The sequence below is a fragment of the Archocentrus centrarchus genome, chromosome 11 (assembly GCF_007364275.1).
Source record: "Archocentrus centrarchus isolate MPI-CPG fArcCen1 chromosome 11, fArcCen1, whole genome shotgun sequence".
In the NCBI taxonomy this organism is placed as follows: Eukaryota; Metazoa; Chordata; class Actinopteri; order Cichliformes; family Cichlidae; genus Archocentrus; species Archocentrus centrarchus.
Window position 1 is genome coordinate 17,830,752 of NC_044356.1, and position 22,901 is coordinate 17,853,652.

The 22,901-nt window shown below is 41.5% G+C and overlaps 1 protein-coding gene across 1 annotated transcript in view; it reads left to right on the plus strand.

The window, feature by feature from the left end:
- The window catches only part of ripor2 (RHO family interacting cell polarization regulator 2), a 62,675-nt gene that overhangs the window by 15,684 nt on the left and 24,090 nt on the right, over positions 1-22,901 (plus strand). Inside the window, 1 exon segment of the mRNA XM_030741126.1 lies at positions 22,183-22,303. Coding sequence (XP_030596986.1) covers positions 22,183-22,303 — 121 coding nt within the window.

Below are 22,901 nucleotides of genomic sequence, written 5' to 3' on the forward strand. Positions count from 1 at the left end.
ATTGGCCGCCGTTGTTCAGGAGGAGCGCTGCAAACACAAACTGGAATGTGTGAGTGGGCTCAGTGTTTGCTCTGGACGGAGCTACATCGACTGCTCGTCAGGGGACAAAAAAGCGACGGCCATCCATCATTCATCTGGGCAGCTGGTTCATCTTTCTGGGACTGAGAATTTCTTTCGTTTGAATCGGCACTGGATCAGCAGTAGAAACCCTCTGCACAGAAAGCGAAAAATCACTTTTCCTTTTTTTATTTTTATTTTTTTGTTTACGCATAGATGGAGAGGCGCAGGTAGACGGTCAGAGACGCCGCCGAGGAGCCGCTCTGGTGAAGTTTTCTAGAGGTGGGTTAAAGCATTGTTCAGTGCAGCTTCATAAAGGGTTAAACGGGCAAGAAAATAGGCTTGTGTGGTGCGCTCATTCAGGGGAACTCCTCTTTCCCGACTATGGAGGAAGGCTGGTTCCCCGGGGCACTGGGTTAGTGGATCAAGGCGATGCGTGAATTGATTTCACCAAGGATGCCAATAATAATTTCATTTTTCCGTGGCTTTTCCGTGAGCTGAATCTCTTGCATCACCCGATTAAACTTTAAGTTACGTGAGAATAAGATTGTTTTGGGGGTTTCATGCTTTTCTGAAAATAAAGCACAACATACATATTCAACTCCAATTCAGTTTTCTGCCTGTAAATGGCAGAGCTGGAGTTTTGTTGTTGTTGTGTTGTTTTGTTTGTTTGTTTGGTTTTTAGCCTCGTACATGTGTAGCTCTTTGTGTCATGTGTCATTTGGTTCTTTTGACAGATGATCCGCTGTGATTAATGTTCATGGGAAACATGCAGAGTAGGTTTAAATCTCTTAAAATGGTGTTATCACAGCATTTCTGCGCGCATCCGTACGTGTGGGGATTCAGTGCAAGTGAAACGCGAGAATCAGGCCAGTGATTTTTGCAAATGCCTCTCCAGGTTTGTTGAGGATGAGCGAGGGTCAAAGGGCATCTATTGTGCACTGAAACCACCCACAGTGGATCTACCAGCTGAACTAGAGCAGATAAACACTGCAGCAGCACCCCCGAGGAGGAGCTGTGTGAAGTGAGCCTTGACTGTTCTGTCAGAAGACATTGCCAGCAGTTAGCAGGTTTCTACCTGCCAGATGGACTTTGTGCTGCTTCCTGATGCCTTCTAACCCAGAGGAACACATGATTTTCCTTCCACCCATATTCAAAGGCTCTCCAACTGAGCTGGCATTATCTTTTCAGCTGCATGTCCTCCAAGTTGATCAGAAGATTCGTCAAGCAGTCACAAGTCTTCAGTTTAAAAACACACCAACACACACAAAAATAACAACAAAACAACATGAAAATCGGCTGCTTGTAAAACCACGCAGGCGTCCAACCCCGGCTGCTCATGTTGTTTGTGAGGAAAAGGTTTTTTTTTTTTTTTTTCTCAGGGCTAAATGCTCTTTCAGTGCAGCGCCAGGCTGACTTTGATATGGTTAAGTGGAAGTGCTTTGCTTCCCTGCCAGGCTGTTTGGGCCATGGTTAAGCTGTTTGAAGGGGGCTGGAGATGAGGGGTAGGGTGTTTGTGCCAAGCTGAGACGGGCTGCAGGGATGCAGGACCAGTGTCGGTTCCCAGACTCTCACACAAGCTCCCCCTCACCTTCTCTCTACTTTACCACAACCGGCTTTTCATTCCCTGCATCTGCTCCCTCAGTCTTCCCTATTCTCCCTTTTTCTCTCTCCAGCTTTCACTTTCTCTGTCTCACACATGCAGGGACAAGCACACCCACATGCACTCATTTCCTTCTCTTTCTCTCCAAAGCCTCATTAAAGGAATTATGACTGTGTGGTTTTGGAGGAAATTCAGACGCTCTGTCATTTTGTTGGGTTTTTCCCCCTCAACTACTAAAACACAACATTGCACAACACATTAGTTGATGTCAACTAAGTGGGATTTTGAGGAATGTCAATATCACATGAGCGCTTATAACAAGCCCAGGCTGCAGCACGTTAGTTACATTATCTACTATTTCCTTAATCATTTTGTTTGTGGCAGCTGTCAGTTTCACAGAGCCTAGAGCTTTCTTAGATGTCTTTTTTTTTTTTTTAATCCAACCAGAAGTTCAAAACGCGAGCATATTCATTTTACTATCAGATAAAACAAGAAAGTATGTTTATGTTTGAGAAGCTTTTTCCAAAGAAAGTTTGATGTTGTTGCTTGGAAAAAGAGGGGGGGGGGGGGGACATAACTATATTGAATTAATGTCGATCAACATAATAATTTTTATACAGCAGCAGTCTATTAACACCAAATCCAAAAAAACACAATCAACCCCAAACTCTTGGTAACAACAGTGATGCACTTTTAAATATCTAATTCAATTGGTTTAATTTTAGTAAACCTTAATTATCTTGTCAACTCTACCAACCATTCAGTCTTACATTTTTGTCTGTGGTGGTACAAAGACTATTTATTTGTCTTTTTTTTTTCCATCCATCCATCTTCTTCCGCTTATTCAATTGAGGGTTGGTGGAGGCTGGAGCCTATCCCAGCTGCCATAGGGCCAGAGGCAGGGTACACCCTGGACCAGCTGCAGGTTGTTTTACCTTGGTAGTCAGTGGGGTTGACTCAATTTTGAAGTCTGTCTCAAATGGTCATTTAAGGAACTACAAATTTTGGCACTTGTTTGTTGGCTTCATTTTTCAGCTGTGGAGGTCACCTCTAGGTTCATGTTCATAGTCCAAGACTAAAAGCAAATCTTATCTTTGCGATGCCCCAAACAACATAAAACGTGGCTTTAAATTGGCTTTAATTTTCATTCCATTAACATGTTAGTCAGTACACTTATTTTTCTGCTCTGATGGGACCTCTGTGACTGCCTCACATAGATGTTTCAGTAGAAGTGGGTTATGAAGGTTATGCAAATGCCAAAACAAGAAAAGCATGACCTGGTAGTCCATTGTGAAAGCAGTCAGAAGTATTTTAGTGCTTTTAAGTCTATCAGTGTCTCACACATGGCGCACTTGACCTTTTTCTTCCTCAGTACACCCACTTGTACTTCTCAGGAATATTACTTGCCACTCTGTGTGTATGTGTGTGGGTGGTTGTATTCCTTCATGCACCTACATATGTCTTTCCATCTGTGAGCAGATGTGTGGTTTTGGGGGAAATGAAGACCTTGCATTCTTACAGGAGGAGTGCCTCCTTAAAGTTTTCACAGCTGATAGTTATTTCTTAAAGACTGTAGGCTGCAGAATGTTAAAGCTCTTCACGTTCCAGTGGAAGGAAATGAATCCAATTGTAGTCTTTCGATGTTCCGAATTCACTGCAAGAGTTTGATACTAAAGACGGCTTGAAAAATAAAGTCTCAAAACTCCTGCTGAGTTGATCCTGACTTCCAAATTTAACTCGACCCACAGCCTGCGTCTGGGAAGCTGCTATAATAGAAACCATGATTTGTAAGAGGCTGATTTTTTTTTTTTTTTTTTTTTCTGGTTCTTTGAAGAAACTTGAATGTTCCCCATGGAGAAAATGGGTCATTCTGATCACGGATACACTGTAGATGACAGCTGTTTTCATATGTCTGTCTGAGTGCATACAAACTGGTGTTATTTTAGTAACAGATTCTCTTTGTAACTTTTCAAACTTTTTTGTTTTTGATGTCTGTTTGTGTAAAGGGGTTCATCACATGCTGAGCTAACTGTGATAAGCCTCCACTTAGGATGTGAAATGAGATAAAGCTGCCAGCTGTAAGTCAGAGGTTATCTCAAGATGAGAGTCTGGGTTTATTAGCCTGTTCCAACATGCCTAACCTTACAATCGCTGCTTCCTCGGTGGGGTGGGGGGTGATGGTGGGGTTATGTTATTTATGTTAGGTGGGAACTCTGGTGTCAAGAAGGTGGGTCATAAGCTGTTACACTGGGGTTAAGTGGTATGTGTGGGGAGTGTAGGGTTGACTGGGACAGTGGGAAGGGATCAGCTGGAAGGAATGAGGAGTGGTGGAGGGAAATGGCATCCACGGGGAAGGGGGAGGCTCAGATGAGAACTTCAAGTTGGAAAGGAAGAGGAACTGCGAGTGATGGTAATGGTCACTTTGAGGGTTGTCACACCACGATTAGTGGATTTTGAAAAGACAACTTTCTCTTTGGCATCAGCATAGATCACACTTTAATTTCTAGTTGATTCATAGAGATTGCAAGAGAAAGTGGTCCAATCCTTGATCACGATTGAACAATTGTCACTTGACGTCTGGGGCATTCCCTGACAGCTTTGATGGATGTCCTTCCCAGTCTTTCTAGCAAGGGAAAGAGTAGAATTTCATGCACCACAAAGTGAAATTTCACTTAAAATGGACCTATTATACTTTTCCTTTTTTCTGTCATATATAGGGATGGATGTGATCAAGATGTTAGCATTACTGCTACTCTTAACGGTACTGCTTATCGGTCCCTGAATGTGAAGGATACCTTTTTAATTATCAAAAATAAATCTGTTTTCTTAATTTGTCCAGTAGCAAAATCATGCCAATAAGGTCGGAGCTTATTAATACCCCAGGGCCCGTTTACTACCAGATTTTGTTGCCCATTCCTAGTCATATTACTGTTACTATGGTGGATGCTCGTATTAAATGTGGTTAAAGTTTCAAATAGTAAAGACAGCTTATGTGCAAGTATAAATAATATAATTAATATTTACCAGTTTGTATATGAGAGTCTGACTGACTGTTAGAGGTAGTACCGCAGTCACTGTCTACCTCATTGTCACGGCTCAGTTTTTGCCTTCTGTGACCATTTCCAGTCACAAAGTCACAGAAACGTTTGCTTCTTGTTTTTGATTCACTTTCTGCCTTATTCATTCTTCTAAGAGAGAGAGAGAGAGAAAGCTTATTAATGAGCAGAGCTACAGTATGATTAGCCTATAGAAAAGTTACAGAGGACTGAGCTGTCTTAAGAGAGCTTTTGAGGCCAGTGATGAGAACAGTGCAGCTTAAGCACGATGACTGCGAATAATAGAGAGCATACAGAAGCTTGTGCCAGTTATATCCCATTAAAGTCACAACACACACAGATACACAGGCTTGTGTGTACTTGTCTTTGTATACTCTTTCTTTATTTTTTGTCTCCTGACCGCATGAGTAAGAAGCAGTGATGTATGAAAAATGAAAACCGGAACAATTATGTGCCGCTAATGGACCTAATAAGTGTCCGGCTCTCTGTGTGTGTGGCATCAATCAGGTTGAGTGCTTGCCCGGCATCCCTTTGGGTTTTCCATCTATAGTATTGTATTTTTCTGCCATTTCCCCTACTCCCCACTGTGGTTCTTTCTCCACCCCATCTATTTACCCCCCGTCCTTTCTCTGCCCTCTTCCATAGATACAGATGAGGAATTTATTGTAGGGTGTTTGAACCCATCCTCACCCCCTCCTCCTGTAGTCTCTGAGCAGATCAGCCTGGCGTGTGTGTCTGTCTGTCTGAGATGTTCCCCATTAATCCTCCCCTACATCTGCGTTACCATTCTATGAGGAGACACACGCGCAACACATGCTGCATGCTCTGTACGAGACGTCATGGGTGACACATGATATTTAACATACTGACACACACACAAACGCACACACGCACACACCTCTGGCTGCAGCATTTAGTAGTAGCGGCGTTATGATTGCCATTAAGCGTTTTAGCATCCCTAAGCTGATGATCTGTCTGTTTTTGGTGTTTGATGTGCTTCCTCTGCAGAGTCCAGCAGCTGGAAGAGACACTATTGGTTCACGTCTGTGTGTCGTGATCTTTTCATGTCTGGGCCTTTGTTTTGACAGTATGACAACATGCGGCTAACAGATTGGTGGCGCATCCGGTGCCAGCAGTCCTGACAGTTTTCTTCATAGTTATTGGTAGTAAGTCGTGCATGAGCTGTCAGCATTTCTGGGCTGGATGTCTCAGCTGCACTTGTCTTCTCTGGCTCCTGCCTCCAGTCCTCGTTTGTTGGTGTATTATCTCACTGTTCTTCCGCATGTGTGTGTGATTACATCTTGTCACAGACATCTTTGCAACTTAAGGCATCCTGAAGTGGGTGTTCCTGTTACTCAGCTGCTTGAGGGTGTCTGTGACACACAGCTGTGTGATGACAGATGACTTAAGAAGGTGGAGAAGGAGTGGGTTTTTTGGGGGGGGGGTTAACTCCTTCATCCTTGAGGGGAATTGTTGCAAGCATGACTATTCACTCTTTGAAACCTGCTACTCTTCTCAAAGTACTTCCTTAAAGATCTCAGCCGCTCAGTGTTTTGGTGACATGCAGTGAAGATGGTTAGCGCTGAACTGATCAGAATTAGAGTGCCTAATTGTTAATAATCTATTCAAAATTTTAAAGAGAACTGAACTGCAGAGATGGGAAGGATAAATACAGCTTTAGAAAGAAAACCAGGCTGGAAGCTATGGCTAATCAGGTCATGTTATGGGAATTGTAAGTGAAGATTGGAATTGCAAGCAACTTATGGACTCATTGCTTTCTCTGTAGTATATTTTTGGGTTTTTTTTTTCCTTTATTGCAATAGGACAGGGGAGAGAAGACAGGAAAGCTGGGAGAAAGACAGAGGAAAGAAATGCAGTAAATGGCCTCGGGGTGAATTCAAATTCATTTATTGATTTAACAAATCAGTTAGCATTCAGAGTGTTTCATCTATGATCGCAAGTCTTACAAGTTTTTCAAACTGTGATTGTTTCGACTCTGGATCAGAAGATTAAGCAGGTTGTCCTCCAGGCGGGCAGTTGATGGTTGATCCTCGGCTCCTCCAGTCTGCATGTCCAAGTAGTGTAAAGTGTAGAGTAAAGTTCTTTAAGTGGTCACTGGCACCATTTACCATCAATAAATAATCAGTAGCTAAGAAAGGTTGGAGAGTTTTTCTTTCCCTCGTAAACATTTACCTTTTAATGGCGGTTGCTAAAGTGCTAATGCATCAAAGACATACAGTTCAGTATATTCAGGTGCAGAGATCGCAGCCTCTTTTAGCTGTTGACCTTTGGTGCATGTGCTCACCTCTCTCCTGCTCATCCTCCCTGCTTGCCTCTGCAGATAAAAGCTGCCGTGCTATGATAATAATAAAAAAAAAAAAAACGTAATATAAATGGCAGTAATTCATACAGGAGGACACAGTGGGACCATATGTGGGCTTTGTGAAACATCTGTGCGTGGAAAGGTTTGGCTGGTGAGCAGGTGAGTGAGTTCATGTGACGACTGGCACAATGGATGATGATGCAGTGTCTGTGCTGCCTATCTATAGCATCTGTAGCACCATCCACATGCTTCTTTGTCAGTGTCTGAGTCATCTTTTTGTTTCTGCTGTCACACCACGACTCTACTGAGCTACACCTAGTACCAAAACTTTAATAACTGCCACAGAACATAAGCTGTAAATGGAGCAATGTTTGCATGCAGCTTAGTTGTATAGTGTTTACTGGTTGTTCTGCTTCATAGCTAACCTCCTCCTTTCTGAATCTTCTCTCCAAGCAGTGCAGTAATCGCCACATTTACTTAAAATATGCGACTGTGAAACACCAGTTTAGGGAGAAAGGAAAAATTCTCTCCTTTAATGTGCACTCTTGCAGGGGTGTGTGGACATGTGCTTTTTCTGTCATTTTCCATTAGTCTTTTTTTTTTTTATCCTTTTATCTGTGGTTTTCCTCTTTCATTCAGCCGCTGGGTAAAGTGTTATTCTGTTGTTAACATTATAGTAATGGCTTACTCAAGGCAAAAGGAGGAATGAATGGAACAGAAATCCACCATGACTTCTGTTTGAGAATTTACACCCACAGTCTTGAATGCATTGCTGGTGAGAGACAGTATGCGCATATGGTTGTACTATGAAGTAAATATTGCCAGAAAGCATGGACTTTATGGATGTAGGCCGTATTATGCTTGTTTTCTTGGGAAAAAAATGTGCATTTATTTTGCACATTTGTGCTCTATTAAACAACAATAAACAGTGATAATTTAGGTCAGTAGGTCTCATCTTGGTCAGTTGTTTGTAATTAGTCCAGAGAAATGTTTCTGTGTCTGCCAAAGCTCTGCCATCTTCACAGCTGATACAGCCCAGATACGAACTGTGGCAAACTCTGTAGCTGACTGGCCAATTCACACACGGCTGTACAATACACCGAGATTGTATTGTCACAGTAGCTGCCAGCGGTGAAAACATTGTTGTCTTTTCCCACTGAAAATAATGAATAGAGCTGAAATAAGCTGCGTAATCCTGTTCTGTATGGTAACTGCATTCCAGCGCTGCAGCATAGGTGGTCATTTTCAGTCAGAAGCCAGCACATGATGGACAAATCAAAGAACTAGAGCAAGCAAGATGTGGTTTCTCATGCTGACCCAAATTTAGTGCCCACTGATATGTTAATCAAGCACGCAGCAATATGCTTGCCACATGCAGAAAAAGACAATGGTTTGCTGCTTAATCTGCTACACAGACAGTGTGATGTTGCAAAAATCTGTATAGCTCACCTAAGAGTTTGAGGAAAATTTAAATTTTCTCCATCTTGGTGGGCAAATATATTGGTTGCTGGCTTTAAAAACAAACACCTTTTCCCTTTATTAGAGTGCAGGATGCTGCTGTCTTCAACAGTAAGTTAACGCAAGCAGCGTTTCCTTTCCCTGCCATCTGTGTCACTTCTGACTAAGCATTGCTGATGGGTGGGCTTATTAATATTCTTCAATAAAGTTAGGTGAGCTCAGCAGCAAATAAACTGTGGTATTACACATGCTATTAAGGCACTTCATTTTGCTGCAGCATTCAGTGACTGTTGTCTGTGTGTGGACATGCAAGTCAGCAAGAGACACATCATGTGCTTGTGGTTTAAGCCTCGATCTCTCAGCTGCTGCTTTGTACCATGCTATTTAATGTGTAAATATCTTTAAAATGATCCTTAAGACCATTAATCTGGATGGTGCGTTTACTAGTTTGGCTTACAGTTTGCACAAGTGATTACACGCAGTCCCCCTGCTGAAACCTCAGTCACGACACGCCTCAGTTAATCTGGTCAAATTCCACTTCATATCCTGCCCTTAATTTTCCTCTGCCCCACGAGGACATTGATGACTTATAATTAGAGTGGAGTGACCATATTCACATCTTACAGATATTTGGGGAGCTCAGAGTATGCCTAGACACGCACAACGAACACACTGGTGTATGAAGTGCTGTGGGTGCCTTTGTATGCTGGGAAAAGGTGGAGAAAAGTGATCTTTGACTCTTTTTATAGAGGTTGGTTCAAAATAAGCAAATAAATAAAACAATAAGTGATTAGTTCATGTGTGATACATGACTTAAAATACCTGTCGGCCCGCCATACTTCTCAGGAAATTTGATGATTACAAGTTTATGTGTGGCGTGTTTGTGTGTTTTATCTGCTGCATCATTTCTGACCTGTCTTGACTTCCACGTGATAGAGCTGACACTGGCCTCCTCTCTCTCTCTCTCTCTCTCACTCACACACACACACACACACACACACACACACACACACACACACAAAGCAGACACTCTCTTGTTCAATTCCCACACTTGGGCCTTCACACTACAGTCACGCCCCATCTGCGCCGCAACCAGTTCCCAGTCTTCCTCACAATAAACCGTTTGACTGCATCAGAGTCGACAGTCAGCTGATTCTTTTTATTATTTATAGGGTCTAGATTAGTTTAGTGTTGACCTGATAAAGCTTTGGCTTGTTTCTTTTTTTTAGTAAATCAGTCGCCATGGGAGGATGACTGAGATCAGTCTGACTAACTGGGTCAGGATTTCACACAGAGACTATTTTTGGTCAGAAGACCTGATACACTGAAAGTTCAATCAAATACAAGAAATCAGACTTTCAAATTTATTGTGTAGGGATAATTATGTTTATATGCTGGCATTGTGTGTGTGTTGGGGGAGGGGGGGTGACATTACAAATAAGATGGCATTCACAGCTAGCAGTGAGTGATATTAATCTTAATCTAGTGTGATGAAGAACTGCGAGACTTCAAAACAGTCCGGTAACATAAGGTTGTGATTGTGCAGCTTGCTTAAAAAGAGCTTATTTGTTGTTGTCTTGCTATAAATTTGATTTAAAAAGAATCAGTGCGAGCTATCACTCTGATCTGAGTGGTTTCGTGTGGGAGCTTCCTGTTGTCTTGTTGAATAGCCTCACTGCTCGCTCCAAACACTCGAAGCAGAAATCAATTCTCTGACCAAATTGACTCAGTCCGTGTTGTTTTACCCGTGTTTTGGGTTTCACTGGCTAAAAAAAGCATCATCGGGGACTTTTCCTTTGCCATTTTTGTCGAACGTTTGTGTTTTTTATAGAATTTTCCACCATTGGGACCATTCAAAGGGATGGCAGGGAAAAGGGCTCTGTGAACATATGGGAAGAGGACTCACCACAAGCCCGCATCACACATGAAGTATTGAAGTTTTTGATCTGCCTGTTTTTTCTTTTCTTTTCTCTGTGTGTGAGACAGGATACCTGGGACCTCAGACTGGTGACTCTGAAATGTTGTTTATGATCCCACACATGATGGTCAGTCATAACACCGTCGATCTCTCGTCTCAGGTTCAAAGCTTTTGGCGAATTTCTGACTGTCTCACAGTCGTGTTATTTACTACACCTTCCTCCTAATGTTTGGATGTGATGCTTTGTTTAACATGCTGGTAAGATTAGTTTACACTAGCCAGTGATTTGACACACAGACTTTCTAGGCTTAATACATCTTGTCTACAAGCTTAAATTCCTCATAAAAAAAAAACTTCATGAGAAAAATTAAAACTATTTTAATTTTAATTTCTAGGTAGTAGAGTAGCTTTGCATGACTGACACTTCAAAATAGTCCATATTTATACTGGGCTAGGCTGGTTCAGCTCCTTTCTCCCTTTAATCCAAGTTTCTTTTGATTGGCTGCCCCTCGGAACAGGAAGGTGGGCGGGGCTTCCACACTCAATCTGTGCTTATTGGCCATATCAGAAATATCTGTTCTCATTGTCAACATTAAGATCATAGAGTAGGAAAAATTCCTAAAAAAGCTTTTAAAGAAGTGTTTGGCTCCCAGGATCACATATATGTATGTTGACCTCATTACTTGAACTTGTTCTGTGGTTAATATCAGCATCCAATAAAACATCATATATTTTACAGAACATAAGGAAAGGTAAAGAAGCTTTAAGCATGATGGCCTTACACATGGTGATGTTATGAATACAGTCCAAGCTGGTGGTGTCTCATGTTCTGGTAGATAAGCTCTGCCTTGCTGGAACACCATTTTAGCTCCTTTCACTTTAAGGACACCCACCCTCTAAGCCAGCTTTCTTGTTACTGGCTGCACCTTGCAAACACAAGGTCTGAGCAGCAGGTGGGTGGGGCTGCTTTGCTTAAATGACCATCTTGGGGATATTCCTGCTCTTTCACATCTTGCGGATCCAAGATGCATTTAGAGCAGTCTGAATCCTGAGCTTTGGATATGAATGTATATGGCAGAAAATGATAAAAAGCATAATAGATTCTTATTTTTAAACCTGTAATAACTGTTTTAAGTGCATTTGACTTAAATGCATTTCCAGTACATTTCCCTTTAAGGTCACTTTTGGCCTTTTGTGGAAAATGTCTGGCTTTTATGCTGGTAAGTGCTCCACTGTGTTCACAAATGAGTCTATGTGGAACTGTTCTCTGTTTCAGAGCAGATAGGTGGTTTTTATTAAGCTGGGTGTTGATTGGTTGAAACAGTGCTTTGAGAGGCAGTGAGACTGAGCCAAAACAGTAAAACTGAGGATTTAAAAAAAAAAAAAATAGCTACATGAAGGATGTTCAAGTTCTGTGAATGTGAGAAGAAATCTACAGTCAAGTTGATAATTTTTCCAAATAGAGAGTAGTTTAAATCATCGTTAATACAATATGCATTACTTTTAAGCATCTCACACAGTATAGAGGCACAACATTGGCATTTAAAGTGACAATGAACATAAAACTCTTCAAACTTTCCCCTGTTTGATCCCTTTTTAGTGCTTGCTGACAGTGAAAACTGAACTGAGAGTCATGCTTATTAAAAGTGTTTCATTGCCACCTCAAAAGATGACATTTTTCTACTCCACAATGTCATCTTAAAGCAGTTTCCTCCCGGCCTGAGCTTTGAGAAGCCTTTTTAGTAAAGATGAATAAAACCTCCCTCCTTGGGAGAAACACACTCTTTTGCAGCACCAAGGATAATGAGGCTTCCTGATCCTACAGTCATCTTTCCTTGTAAAAGTAGCTGTAAATGTGTAAATCCTGAATTGGGTTAAGAAGCAATATTGTGATTTTTGTGCTGTATAGTCATGCGGATTCACATTTGCATGCGCACCACGCTCTGGTTTCACCGTTAATAAACATGGCTGTGCTTGTGATCATGCACCTGTGAGTTCTGCAGATTTGTCATTGTCAGTTTTGGATTTAAAACGTGTTCTTTCCAAGATGTTCCAAAATGTTACCATTCATCATAAAATTAATCATAAGTTACTAATACATGCATGGAATGGGTTATATAACCTGTAAAGTGACAAGCAGCAACATGGCAACCAAAGAACACAGGAAGTCACTGGTATTCGGCGACTTCAAGCAGCAATCAATCAAAAACTTTCTCAGCATTGGAAGTGACTGCTAATGAGAGCAATTGATATATGACCTTACCTAAGCAGCCGAAGCTGTCAGCTTTAAAGTGAAGCGTGACAGTCAAATCACTTTTTGTGTGGCTGTAGATTAAGAGTTTCATTTTTTTAAAGAGAATTTTTAAATCAGAACTTTTTTATTGATGCACACGAGTTTTTATGTAACCAATGTGACGTCATCCAGTGGCTCACAGACTGCCATTTTCAAGGCTCAAGTGTGGCATTTTAGGAAGTTATTGGCTGACAGTAACACTGGCTAGCTAGCAAGCTTAGGTAGCAAGGTGCATTCCTTCACTGTTTTTCATATGTGTCATTTAATATAACAAACCGTTTGATTAGCAATCAATGTGCATTTATGATAGTCCTGTTTGTTTGTTCTAGGCTGTAAGCATGCTTGTTTCTGCTGTAAAGTTGGACATTTTATCATAGGAATCTATCAGCATTGACCTGTTTTTGGAGCCAGCCTCAAGGGATCATACGGGGAATTTCACCTCCGTGATTGCTGATTTTCCAGCTCCAGAGGTTGTGGATGGAGCAGCTGGGTTGAAGACATGAGTGTACAACTCAGCTACAACAGCTTGAAATGTGGAAGCTTCTTTCCACCACTGGGGGAAAAAAAAACAAATTTCAAAACTGCAACTTTAAAACTCTAAATTTCAAGTTAGTTTCTCAGTTTCTAGTAACTTTTACAGAAGTGTGAGTTGTTAAGTTAATGGGCTGACATGCTGTCCTGTATGTCACACACCTGGTTTTTCATTTTGAACTGGAAAAGGAAACGCTAGAAAGAAACAGCAGTTTATGTTTTGACTCTGGGTTTGCAGCCTGCAGCAAGTTTAACCCAGCTTGGTGCTCCACCAGCAGTTACCCTCCTCACTGAACCAGTTTATACAAACCTGGACTCATGGATAACTGTGAGGCCCCGTTTACACGAGAGCATTTTCAGTGGAAACGGTGTCGTTTTGCCGTTTTCAGGCACACGCTTGCAACCTGCAGGGTGTGTTGGAACACGTTACTCCACTCCCAGTCACGTGTGAGCACTTGGAAAATCAGAAAATTGACGGTTTGTCTCTTACAACTGGACTGCTGCATCATCTTAGATCATTTCTGCCTTGCATCCTTGTCATCACCTGCCTTTTTGTTTTTTCAATTTATTACTTTTTATGTGCACAATAAAATAAAAATAGAAAAGGATAATGAAAAGCAGCAGAGTCATGTTTAATGATGTATTAAACATGACATTCAAAGCAGCATCTGTAAAAGATCAGATAATTTTTTTAAAAAGCACTTTTTTTCCCAAATAAAGGTTTGGTGCTTTAAAAGCTTCAGCCCTGTAACGTTAGTGTGTGTGTGTGTGTGTGTGTGTGTGTGTGTGTGTGTGTGTGTGTGTGTGTGTGTGTGTGTGTGTGTGTGTGTGTGTGTGTGTGTCCTACTTCTTGGCAGTTGGCTCATAACTGTTGTTTTACGTAACACACTTCATCCCATTTTTTTTTTCCTGCTGTTGCCATGGTGAGGCTAATTTATACAGGCATTAAGAATTAGCCTTCTCTCATTAACATGCGCTGTGGTTCTGATACTGGTTTTTACACGTAAATACACACTCGTGCATGCTCAGAAGCGCGCCCTCACACTCTGAGGATTATTCAAAAGTTAAATGTGGATCTTTGTGAGTTTGGGTGAGACTGCTGTATAAAAGTGGGCAGGGAACTGAGCACAGTGAGCGAAGTAAGCGTGTGTTTTTGTGCAGTTAACTGCAAATGAAAAGCACAGAGCAAGCAATTGGTGTGATTATTATTCAGGAACATTTAGTTGCACAGCAGAGTTTGTTTACATCTAGGATTATACAAAATTTCAAACATTTTTTTGTTATTATTCAGTAAATTGCAGCCTATTTTTGCATTGTAATATTTTAAACCTGTATCTCCCCACTGTTTTCTGAAATGGCCTTTATTTATGATTTCACCTCATTCGTGTTTATAAGGAGACAAAGTGCCTCTCGTGTTTCACCATCGACAGCTTTGGCTGCGCAAAATAACAGACTGAGGATGAGAGAGTGAGTGCAGAGTGAGATGAGTAGAAAGGGAGCAGAACAAGTGAAAGAAGAACAAGAGAGTCAGTCATACTGTCAGTGAAGAATTGACCCCTCTGGGTGAGATCACTTCAAATATCTGAGTCACCCGAATAAAACCTCCCAAACATGAATGGGAGATTTAAATGATTAGAAAAAACAGCTGTCTCATGTGTTCTTTTGGAGGATGTTAGAAACTGCTGATGCTGAAATGCAGAGGAAGGAAAGGGTGAAATTGTGAAATAGTGGTGTTACGTGTCCTCTGGTTGGCTCTCAGTGGAGCACTATGACATTACAGGCGAGGCTAGCTTTAATGCCAAACACAACATTTCACAGCTGACAGTCAAGTTATGTAAATAAAATGAATAGACTGTATATAAATGAAGGACATGGCCACTGTGACCATTGGTTCACAAAGTCCCATTTTGAAGCCTTCACTTTCCCATTATCATCTCAGTGTTTTCAAAGTAGACACGCGAAGTGCAGATTTGACTGAGAAGCCAAGCATGCTGACTGCTCAGGGTAGCATTGCCCCCAAATCACAGCCTGCTTTATTGGCCATTTTGCTCTAAAAGTGACTTTAAGTCACAAAATCAACACCATGCTTATTAAATAAGACTTGAAACTAGGTGTTAAGATCATAAATTTTTCAGGAAAGTGTTTACTGAGGTTAAAGATCAAGGGAGCAGTAGGGTTGACTTCGTATTTACCTCTATGCAGTCTGATGGTTTATTAATAGGTGTTGTGTACAGATCACACAGCACCTATTAGAGAGCTGGCAGGGCACACGCTGGAAAATTAATATGCAAGCAATCACGCTAGCACTGTTACCGTTGTCAGTAATATGACTCTTGCCAAGCATATCACATCTTGTCATGAAGAAGTTCTTGTGTCTTTCCACTTGGCTCTCACCATTAGTTTTAGTTTCTTTTAGTCAAGATTAATGGCTTTCTTTCCCTTTTCCTTCTGACCTCAGAGACTCTCTCATCCCTCATTAACTTATTCGGCCTGTCTCTCCCTCACACACACACACACACACACACACACACACAAAAAACCCACCGAGAATGGTGCTAATGCATTAATGTACATGAACCTTGGAGAGCTAACAGGATATTTGTCCACTCTTGACAAAGACGCATCTTAGAGTACTGATTAATGTGATGCTCACAAATTCCTCCAAAAAAATCCTCCACACTCACAAGGGCGTTTAAGGCTGAGATGAAAGACCATTGAATGGACTGACTGGCAGCTGTATTCAGCATGGGTAACGCCTGGCACCAAACCAGAACACACTGCAAGTGGGTATTGTTGTTCTCGCTCTGAAAGGCTCTTTAGACGAGATGAGCGGTGACACTAAGAGGTGCGGAGGAAAGGTTTTTATGATTCAGTGGTTGAACTCAGCCCTTTTTGTGTGTGTGTGTGTGTGTGTGTGTGTGTGTGTGTGTGTGTGTGTGTGTGTGTGTGTGTGTGTGTGTGTGTGTGTCTAGTTGCCAGCATTTATTTAAATGTTGTGTTTTGTTAAAGGAGCTTGCTTATACTTGGAAAGGTTTTGGGAAAATCCTGAAGCTTGGACTCTAGTGTGAACATTTATCATGCCACTCACACCAACAGTCCACTGCAAGACAGTAAAAACTTGATGGATTTCCGGTAGCTTTGACTAATTAGCCCTTAAACCATTATTAAAGAGTAATTAAAATGGGAATGTATTTAATCTGCTTGAACTTCAACTAAAGAGTTCAAGCCACTTTTACCTTCAGAACTGCCTTAATTCTTCATGACACAGATTCAACAAAGTGCTGGAAACATTCCTTAGAGATTTTGGTCCATGTTGACATGATAGCATCACCCAGTTGCTGCAGATTTGTCAGCTGCACGTCCATGTTGTGAATCTCCTGTTCCACCACATCCCAAAGGTGCTCTATTTGATTGAGATCTGGTGATTGTGGAGGCCATTTGAGTACAATGAACTCACTGTCATGTTCAAGAAACCAGTTTGACATGATTTGACCTTCATCACATGGTGCTTTGTACTGCTGGAAGCAGCCATCAGAAGATGGTACACCGTGCCCATAAAGGGATGGACATGGTCATCAACAATACTCAACTAGGCTGTGGTGTTTAAGTAATGTTCAGTTGTTACTAAGGGGCCCAAAGTGTGCCAAGAAAATATCCCCCATACCATTCACCACCACCAGTAGCCCAAACAGTTGATATGAAGCAGGTCGGACCATTATTTCATGTTGTCTACACCAAATTCTAACCCTACCATCTGAATGTTGCAGCAGAAATCGAGACAAGGCAATGTATTTTCAGTCCTCTATTGTCCAACTTTGGTGAATTGCACCCTCATTTTCCTGTCCTTAGCGGACAGGAGTGACATCTGCTGTGGTCTTCTGCTGCTGTAGCTCATCTGCTCTTCAGAAATGCTCTTCTGCTCTTCAGAAATGCTCTTCTGCATACATTGGTTGTAAGAAAGTCCCAGTAGATCTGGCACCAACAGCGACGCCACAATTAAAGTCACTTCAACCACCTTTCTTCCTCATTCTAATGCTCAGTTTTAACTTCCGAAGGTTGTCTTGACTATGTCTGCATGCCTAAATGCATTGAATTGCTGCCTAAATGCACTGAATCACGCATTGATTGGCTGATTTAGATATTTGCATTAAAGAGCAGTTGACTAGGTGTGCCTAATGATATGGCATGACTGTTCTAATAGTGGCTGAAAAGAAGTAGTTGCAGTTGAATTTTCTGTTCATTAACAAATCCATTATTTGGCTCATCATCTCATCAAGTAACAAACAGCTGTTTGCAGCAGCTGGATAAACTTCCACAACCCAGATATAGGTGCCGCAGATTTTGCGTGATAATTAAAAGTGAGGTACTTGCTTTGTTTCTGAGTTCTGAGTGCAAGCAGAGACACGGTGATTATCTTTTTATAAAGTACCACATTTATCCAGCAATGTGTGGGCGAGTCCCTGAAAATGAATGTAGGACAAACACTGAATTTCATGCAGCCTCTACCTGACAGACAGTGTTAGAGTTTTAGTGTGCACGTTGTTGTGAAGCTGTTTTCCCTGTTTGAATTGTGTGAGTACTGTTATTTTACAGCTACGTGTATTCTCTGATGGCAGGAAAAAGTACTCAGTGTTATTCCCTCGAGTCCTCATCACAGGCTGTGTGTAGAATTTGGGAACATCAGGGTACCGAGGGGATAATCTGGTATCATTGTGCATGGAGTTTAGTGTGCCCATCTTCTCATTCTTCTCATTTTGTTCATCTAAATCTATAGCATATCTTTTGGAAAGTGCTCTGAACAGTGTCCGGCCTCTTCTGTTATTATCCAGAGAGCATTAGGTAACCATCATTTCCCTCCCACTGCTCCTCTTTTAGGGGAGTGAGTCAGACAGACCGAGAGACAAACATGGAAAGGCAGAAATCTGTTTTTGAGCATCCAGAGACCAAAATGGACCAGAAAAGCTTCAGAACATTAGAGCAAATTGCTGCTCTCATGTAAGGTCTCTTAGTTTCTGTCAGCTGTGTTTAGTCTGCTATTGGTCATTACTGCCTCTCAGCAGAATCATATCCTGAAAATGTGACCATATCACATTATCTGACAAATTTACTTTCCAAATTTATATTTCACACCAGGAGCATTTACTCAAGGTTTTGTTTTGCACCTGTCAGTGCAAGTAACAATAATGCAATGCAGTTCATTTGTTCTGATATCACTGATTAATTAAGGGGATGCTCTTGTGTCGTGACCATAGACTGTATATAAACGATGGATGTGTTTTATTTTAGGGCTTTTTGCCTTTATTTGACTGTAGCAGTGAAGAGGAGACAGGAAGGAGGGGGAGAGAGAGCAGGGGTAGACAAGCAGCAATGAGCGGCATATGAGCGCCTGCTCACCCACTGAGCTAAACTGGTGCCTTCAACACTGCAGTATTTTAATGGCCACCAGGGGCAACTCATCTCGTTGCAAGTTGTGTAAAAGTCTATGACAGGGATCCTCAAGTCCAGGCCTCAAGGGCCGGTGTCCTGCAACTTTTAGATGTGTCTCTGCTTCAACACACCTGAGCCAAATATAGAAGTCATTAGCAGGACTCTGAAGAACTTGACTGCATACTGAGGAGGTAATTCAGCCATTTGATTCAGGTGTGTTGGATCAGGGACACATCTAAAACCTGCAGGACACCGGCTCTCGAGGCCTGGATGTAAGGACCCCTGGTCTATGAGAAAAATGGGCCATCTTCTCACCTGCTCTGTGGCCTCAGTAAACACTTTCCTGATGAGTTTATGGGTTCGGTCATTACTTTCAGGTCATACTGAATAAAACATCTCGTAAATTATGGTCATTATTAGGGTCGGAAAGCAGGATGATCTACTGGATAATGACTTGTGTTAAGAGCATAGAGCATAGTTTGACAGTCAGAACCAGCCCTCAGTCATCACTTCAGGTTTCAAAACATCAAAATGGCGATGCCGAAAACACTCAGCTCGAGGCTTCATACTGGGACTTCACTAACCAATCAGTGCTGTGGTCTGGATGCGTCTTCGGGTATACTTCTACACCACTGCAGCAAAGAGAAATAAAACAGCTTAGGATCAGCAAAATACATTTTCACAGTGTTTTTATTTACACTTGAAACTTACTTTTTTGACTTTGGGATATTTTGGTGAAGCAAAACAAGCTTAAAAAAAAAGTAAAATTTTGTCTTTTTTTTTCACTACACCAATGGATAAAGTGATCCAGATGAAACTGTAAGGATTAATGCTTCTTCATTTATACATGTAGCAGTAAACTGAGTGAAAAGCCAACTGAGATCAAGAGGGGGGAAGATCCATTGTCGCTTAGGGCAGGAAGAGCCATGCACATTTGTAAGAGAATGGCTTCAGTGAAGCAACGCTATTGTTTTATGTTGCAAGAAAAGTGCCACAAATAGTTGAGTAACAAATGAAAAGAGAACTAGACCAAGGCCTTCAATGCCTTCCCTCTCTGTCCTCTGCACAGCTAAACAATCATTGTGTAATATGAGTGAAGGGGGTTTCTGATGTTCTGACATAGTTTTGACACTAAGACATGAGTCCTTCTCAAAATGATGTAGTACTAGGCAGAAGTATACAGTGAGCTGATCACGGTTATAATTGTTATTTAAACATTTTCTGCAGGGTTTTCAGGCTCAAACTTCACAGCAGTGCACACAAAAGGTTACAAGTCCTCGCTGAGTGGAGGGAAACTGCGAAGATGTACAACAAGAGTAGCAAGTTTTAGATTACACAGTAATTTGATCAAGTGGTAAAATAGAAATATTTATTCATGCAGCTTTAATATAATTGTGAAAGTGGCTTTAGCCACCTTATGTTTAAAATAAACATAATGTTCAGCTATCTGTCTGTAAAACTAAAAATATATTTTTGGCTCCATCTGACCAATCAACTCTGCTGCTCCAGGTAAGAAAAAACACCTGTCCATCCTAAACACCCAGTCACAGCCATCAGGGTCTTCTGTGTTATAGTGAGCTAGCTGCTATTAATAGTTGCAGCAGTCTTAGTCTCACTTGCTGCCCCACTGCAAAATAAGGATCTAGTCTTTCCTCAGGCTGTGTGCTGGTTCTTTGTGTGGCCCTCAGACCAAAGGAGATGATATCGGGTTGCTAGTTTGGCTGCTTGTAGTACCGCAGACAGAAGTTTGTTGTGCGTTGCTCCACTCCACCACCCCACACAGAGGCCCTTTGGAGAAATAAAGATGGATGGAGCCAACAGGGGGAAAAGTAGGGTACGATTACAAACAACAGCACAAATTCAGTGTTTTTCTTGTCATTTGACAAAGTTTAACTCGTAAGCCTGGGGGGGGGGCTTGTGTCATGTGTCTGATTAAGGGAAGCAGACAAAGAGGAGAGCTCAATACCAAGACTTCACGAGCTCCTCTGCTTTTTAGTGAAGTTTAATTTGATGTAACAAATCTGTATCTCTCTGTGTTTCTCCTTTAGGCATTTCTGCATTAACTGAACTTCTCCTTTTTAGCTGAGAAGTGATAGAGATGAACAAGACAGATCAAGCTTCTACTGATTCACACAAAGTTTACAGTTATGTTATTGTCAGCAAGGTCGAGATGTATTATTTATTAGAAAGGCATATTCCTGATTGGTATTTGTCTTGTGATGCTGCAGAGTGAGCAGATACAGTAATTAAAGCCTAGAATAACACTGTGTTCAGGAAAGTTCAGGAAATCATTATAATATGTGAAGATATGGGTGTACACCTGTGGAGATGGCAGAAAAAACACAACAAAATTTTTCTAATCACAGTATGTAGTAAGTAATCTACTGTAGATGTGTATTTATGTGCAGGTTTTTTATTCATGCTTTCATTGCAATATCTGAGTAGAATTTAACAAGCCTGTCCTGGTATTTAGAGGACCTAATTTCAGACTGTTCTCTCACCCTATCATGGTGTCCTCCTGCAACACATATAACCTTCTCCAGCTGTTCTGTAGCCCATGCTGACCTCTGGCTTACCAGCATGAAGATTTCACTCTATTTTCCTTTCTTCTGTATTTTCTGAGGTTTCTTGTGAGTGAGTCATGAGGAAGTCTTCCTTTCTTAATTCTTGGAACTTTTCTTAACTGCCCTTTGAATTTAAATTTTTGAATTGAATTTTTCAACCTGCTGCCACCGGAGCACTGCGATCCAGACAAACTCACACACTGCTGTTTGAAACTGTGATTTGGTTATCTCAGTGGATTCTTGCCTTTGGGTGCTTGATCTTCGCTACATCATTATCTGACAGCTAAATTTGGCCGTTTCGCCATCTATTTTCAGCTTGTTCCCCAAGTGCCCACGTGAGTCATGTTTCACTCCACATCTCCGGCTTAAAGGGAGGCTAAAAGCTGACATGCTGCTGCTGGTAAATATAGGCACAGTGATTTTTTTTTTTTTTTAACTTTAACTATAAAAGCAGCAGACCGAGACACCTGAAACAATGGGCTATGTGTGGAAATGATAAGTAAAATGGGACGATTTAGAAGGTAAAAAATGTCCCTGTAAAACAGATCTGTGGTCTATGTAGTGACTTCTGGTTGTTGTTAAAACAGTTGTCAGTCAGATTGATTGCTTATTTACAAAATATGTGCATACCACACAGTTGATGAAAGTGACCTCAGCAGTAACCGTAACAGTTAAGGTATGTGACAAGTAGGCCAGAGGAGCTGAGGCATGTTGGCGCACGCTCTGAGTACTGCTCACACATAGAACGCAACGCCTACTGTACCTTATTTGTGCTCACTGCACTCCAGGTAACCTCACCGTCGACAAGGTTTTGGTGTTAATTGAGTTCATCGGATGTTTTTGTTGGCCCGTTGTGTATTACTGATGCTGATCTGATATCTTGCACCTGTTGTTCAGACATTCAATGGATTTTTATCAAACTAATCAGGGGGTATGTATGCCTTTTCTGCAGGAGTGTCATCACGCGTCCCAGAAATCATGGCAGCCGGAACCCACTCCCCCGGCGGCCCAAATGGCATAATCCGGAGCCAGTCGTTCGCAGGCTTCAGCACACTACAAGAACGACGCTCACGGTAAGCAGAGGTCTTCAGAGCTGCTTTCCAGCAAACATTTTGACCGTGAATAACTGATGGCCTTTTCTCAATATCTAATCGATCCATCTCAGGGTTGCTGGAGCCTATCCCAGCTATCATAGGGCAAGAGGCAGGGTACACCCCGTACAGGGTGCCCTGTCGCAGGGCTAACACAGAGAGACAGACATTCACAATTTAGAATAACCAATCAACCTAAACACGGGAAAATATGAGAAGTGCCAGGTCAAGGTGGATTTGAACCCAGACCTTCTCGCTATGAGACAATAGTGTTAACCACCATGCCACAGTCATTGTTGAAAAATTGGAAGAAATTTGACATGTTAAGTCCACCATGCAACAAATGAAAGAGAATTTAGATCTACAAAACCAAAAATGACTTGGAAGTATTGTTTTTCAGGCTCTGGTAATAATAAAGTCTGTAAATAGAGAAGACATTGTGTGAACATTTATTCACAATCACGTACTAACTATATTAGTTGTCAGCAAAGACAAATACATTTAATTCCCTCTTTGCAATAATCTGATCTTTATGGTCTGACCCGACATCTATTCTACATGGAATCGGCATCATCATCCA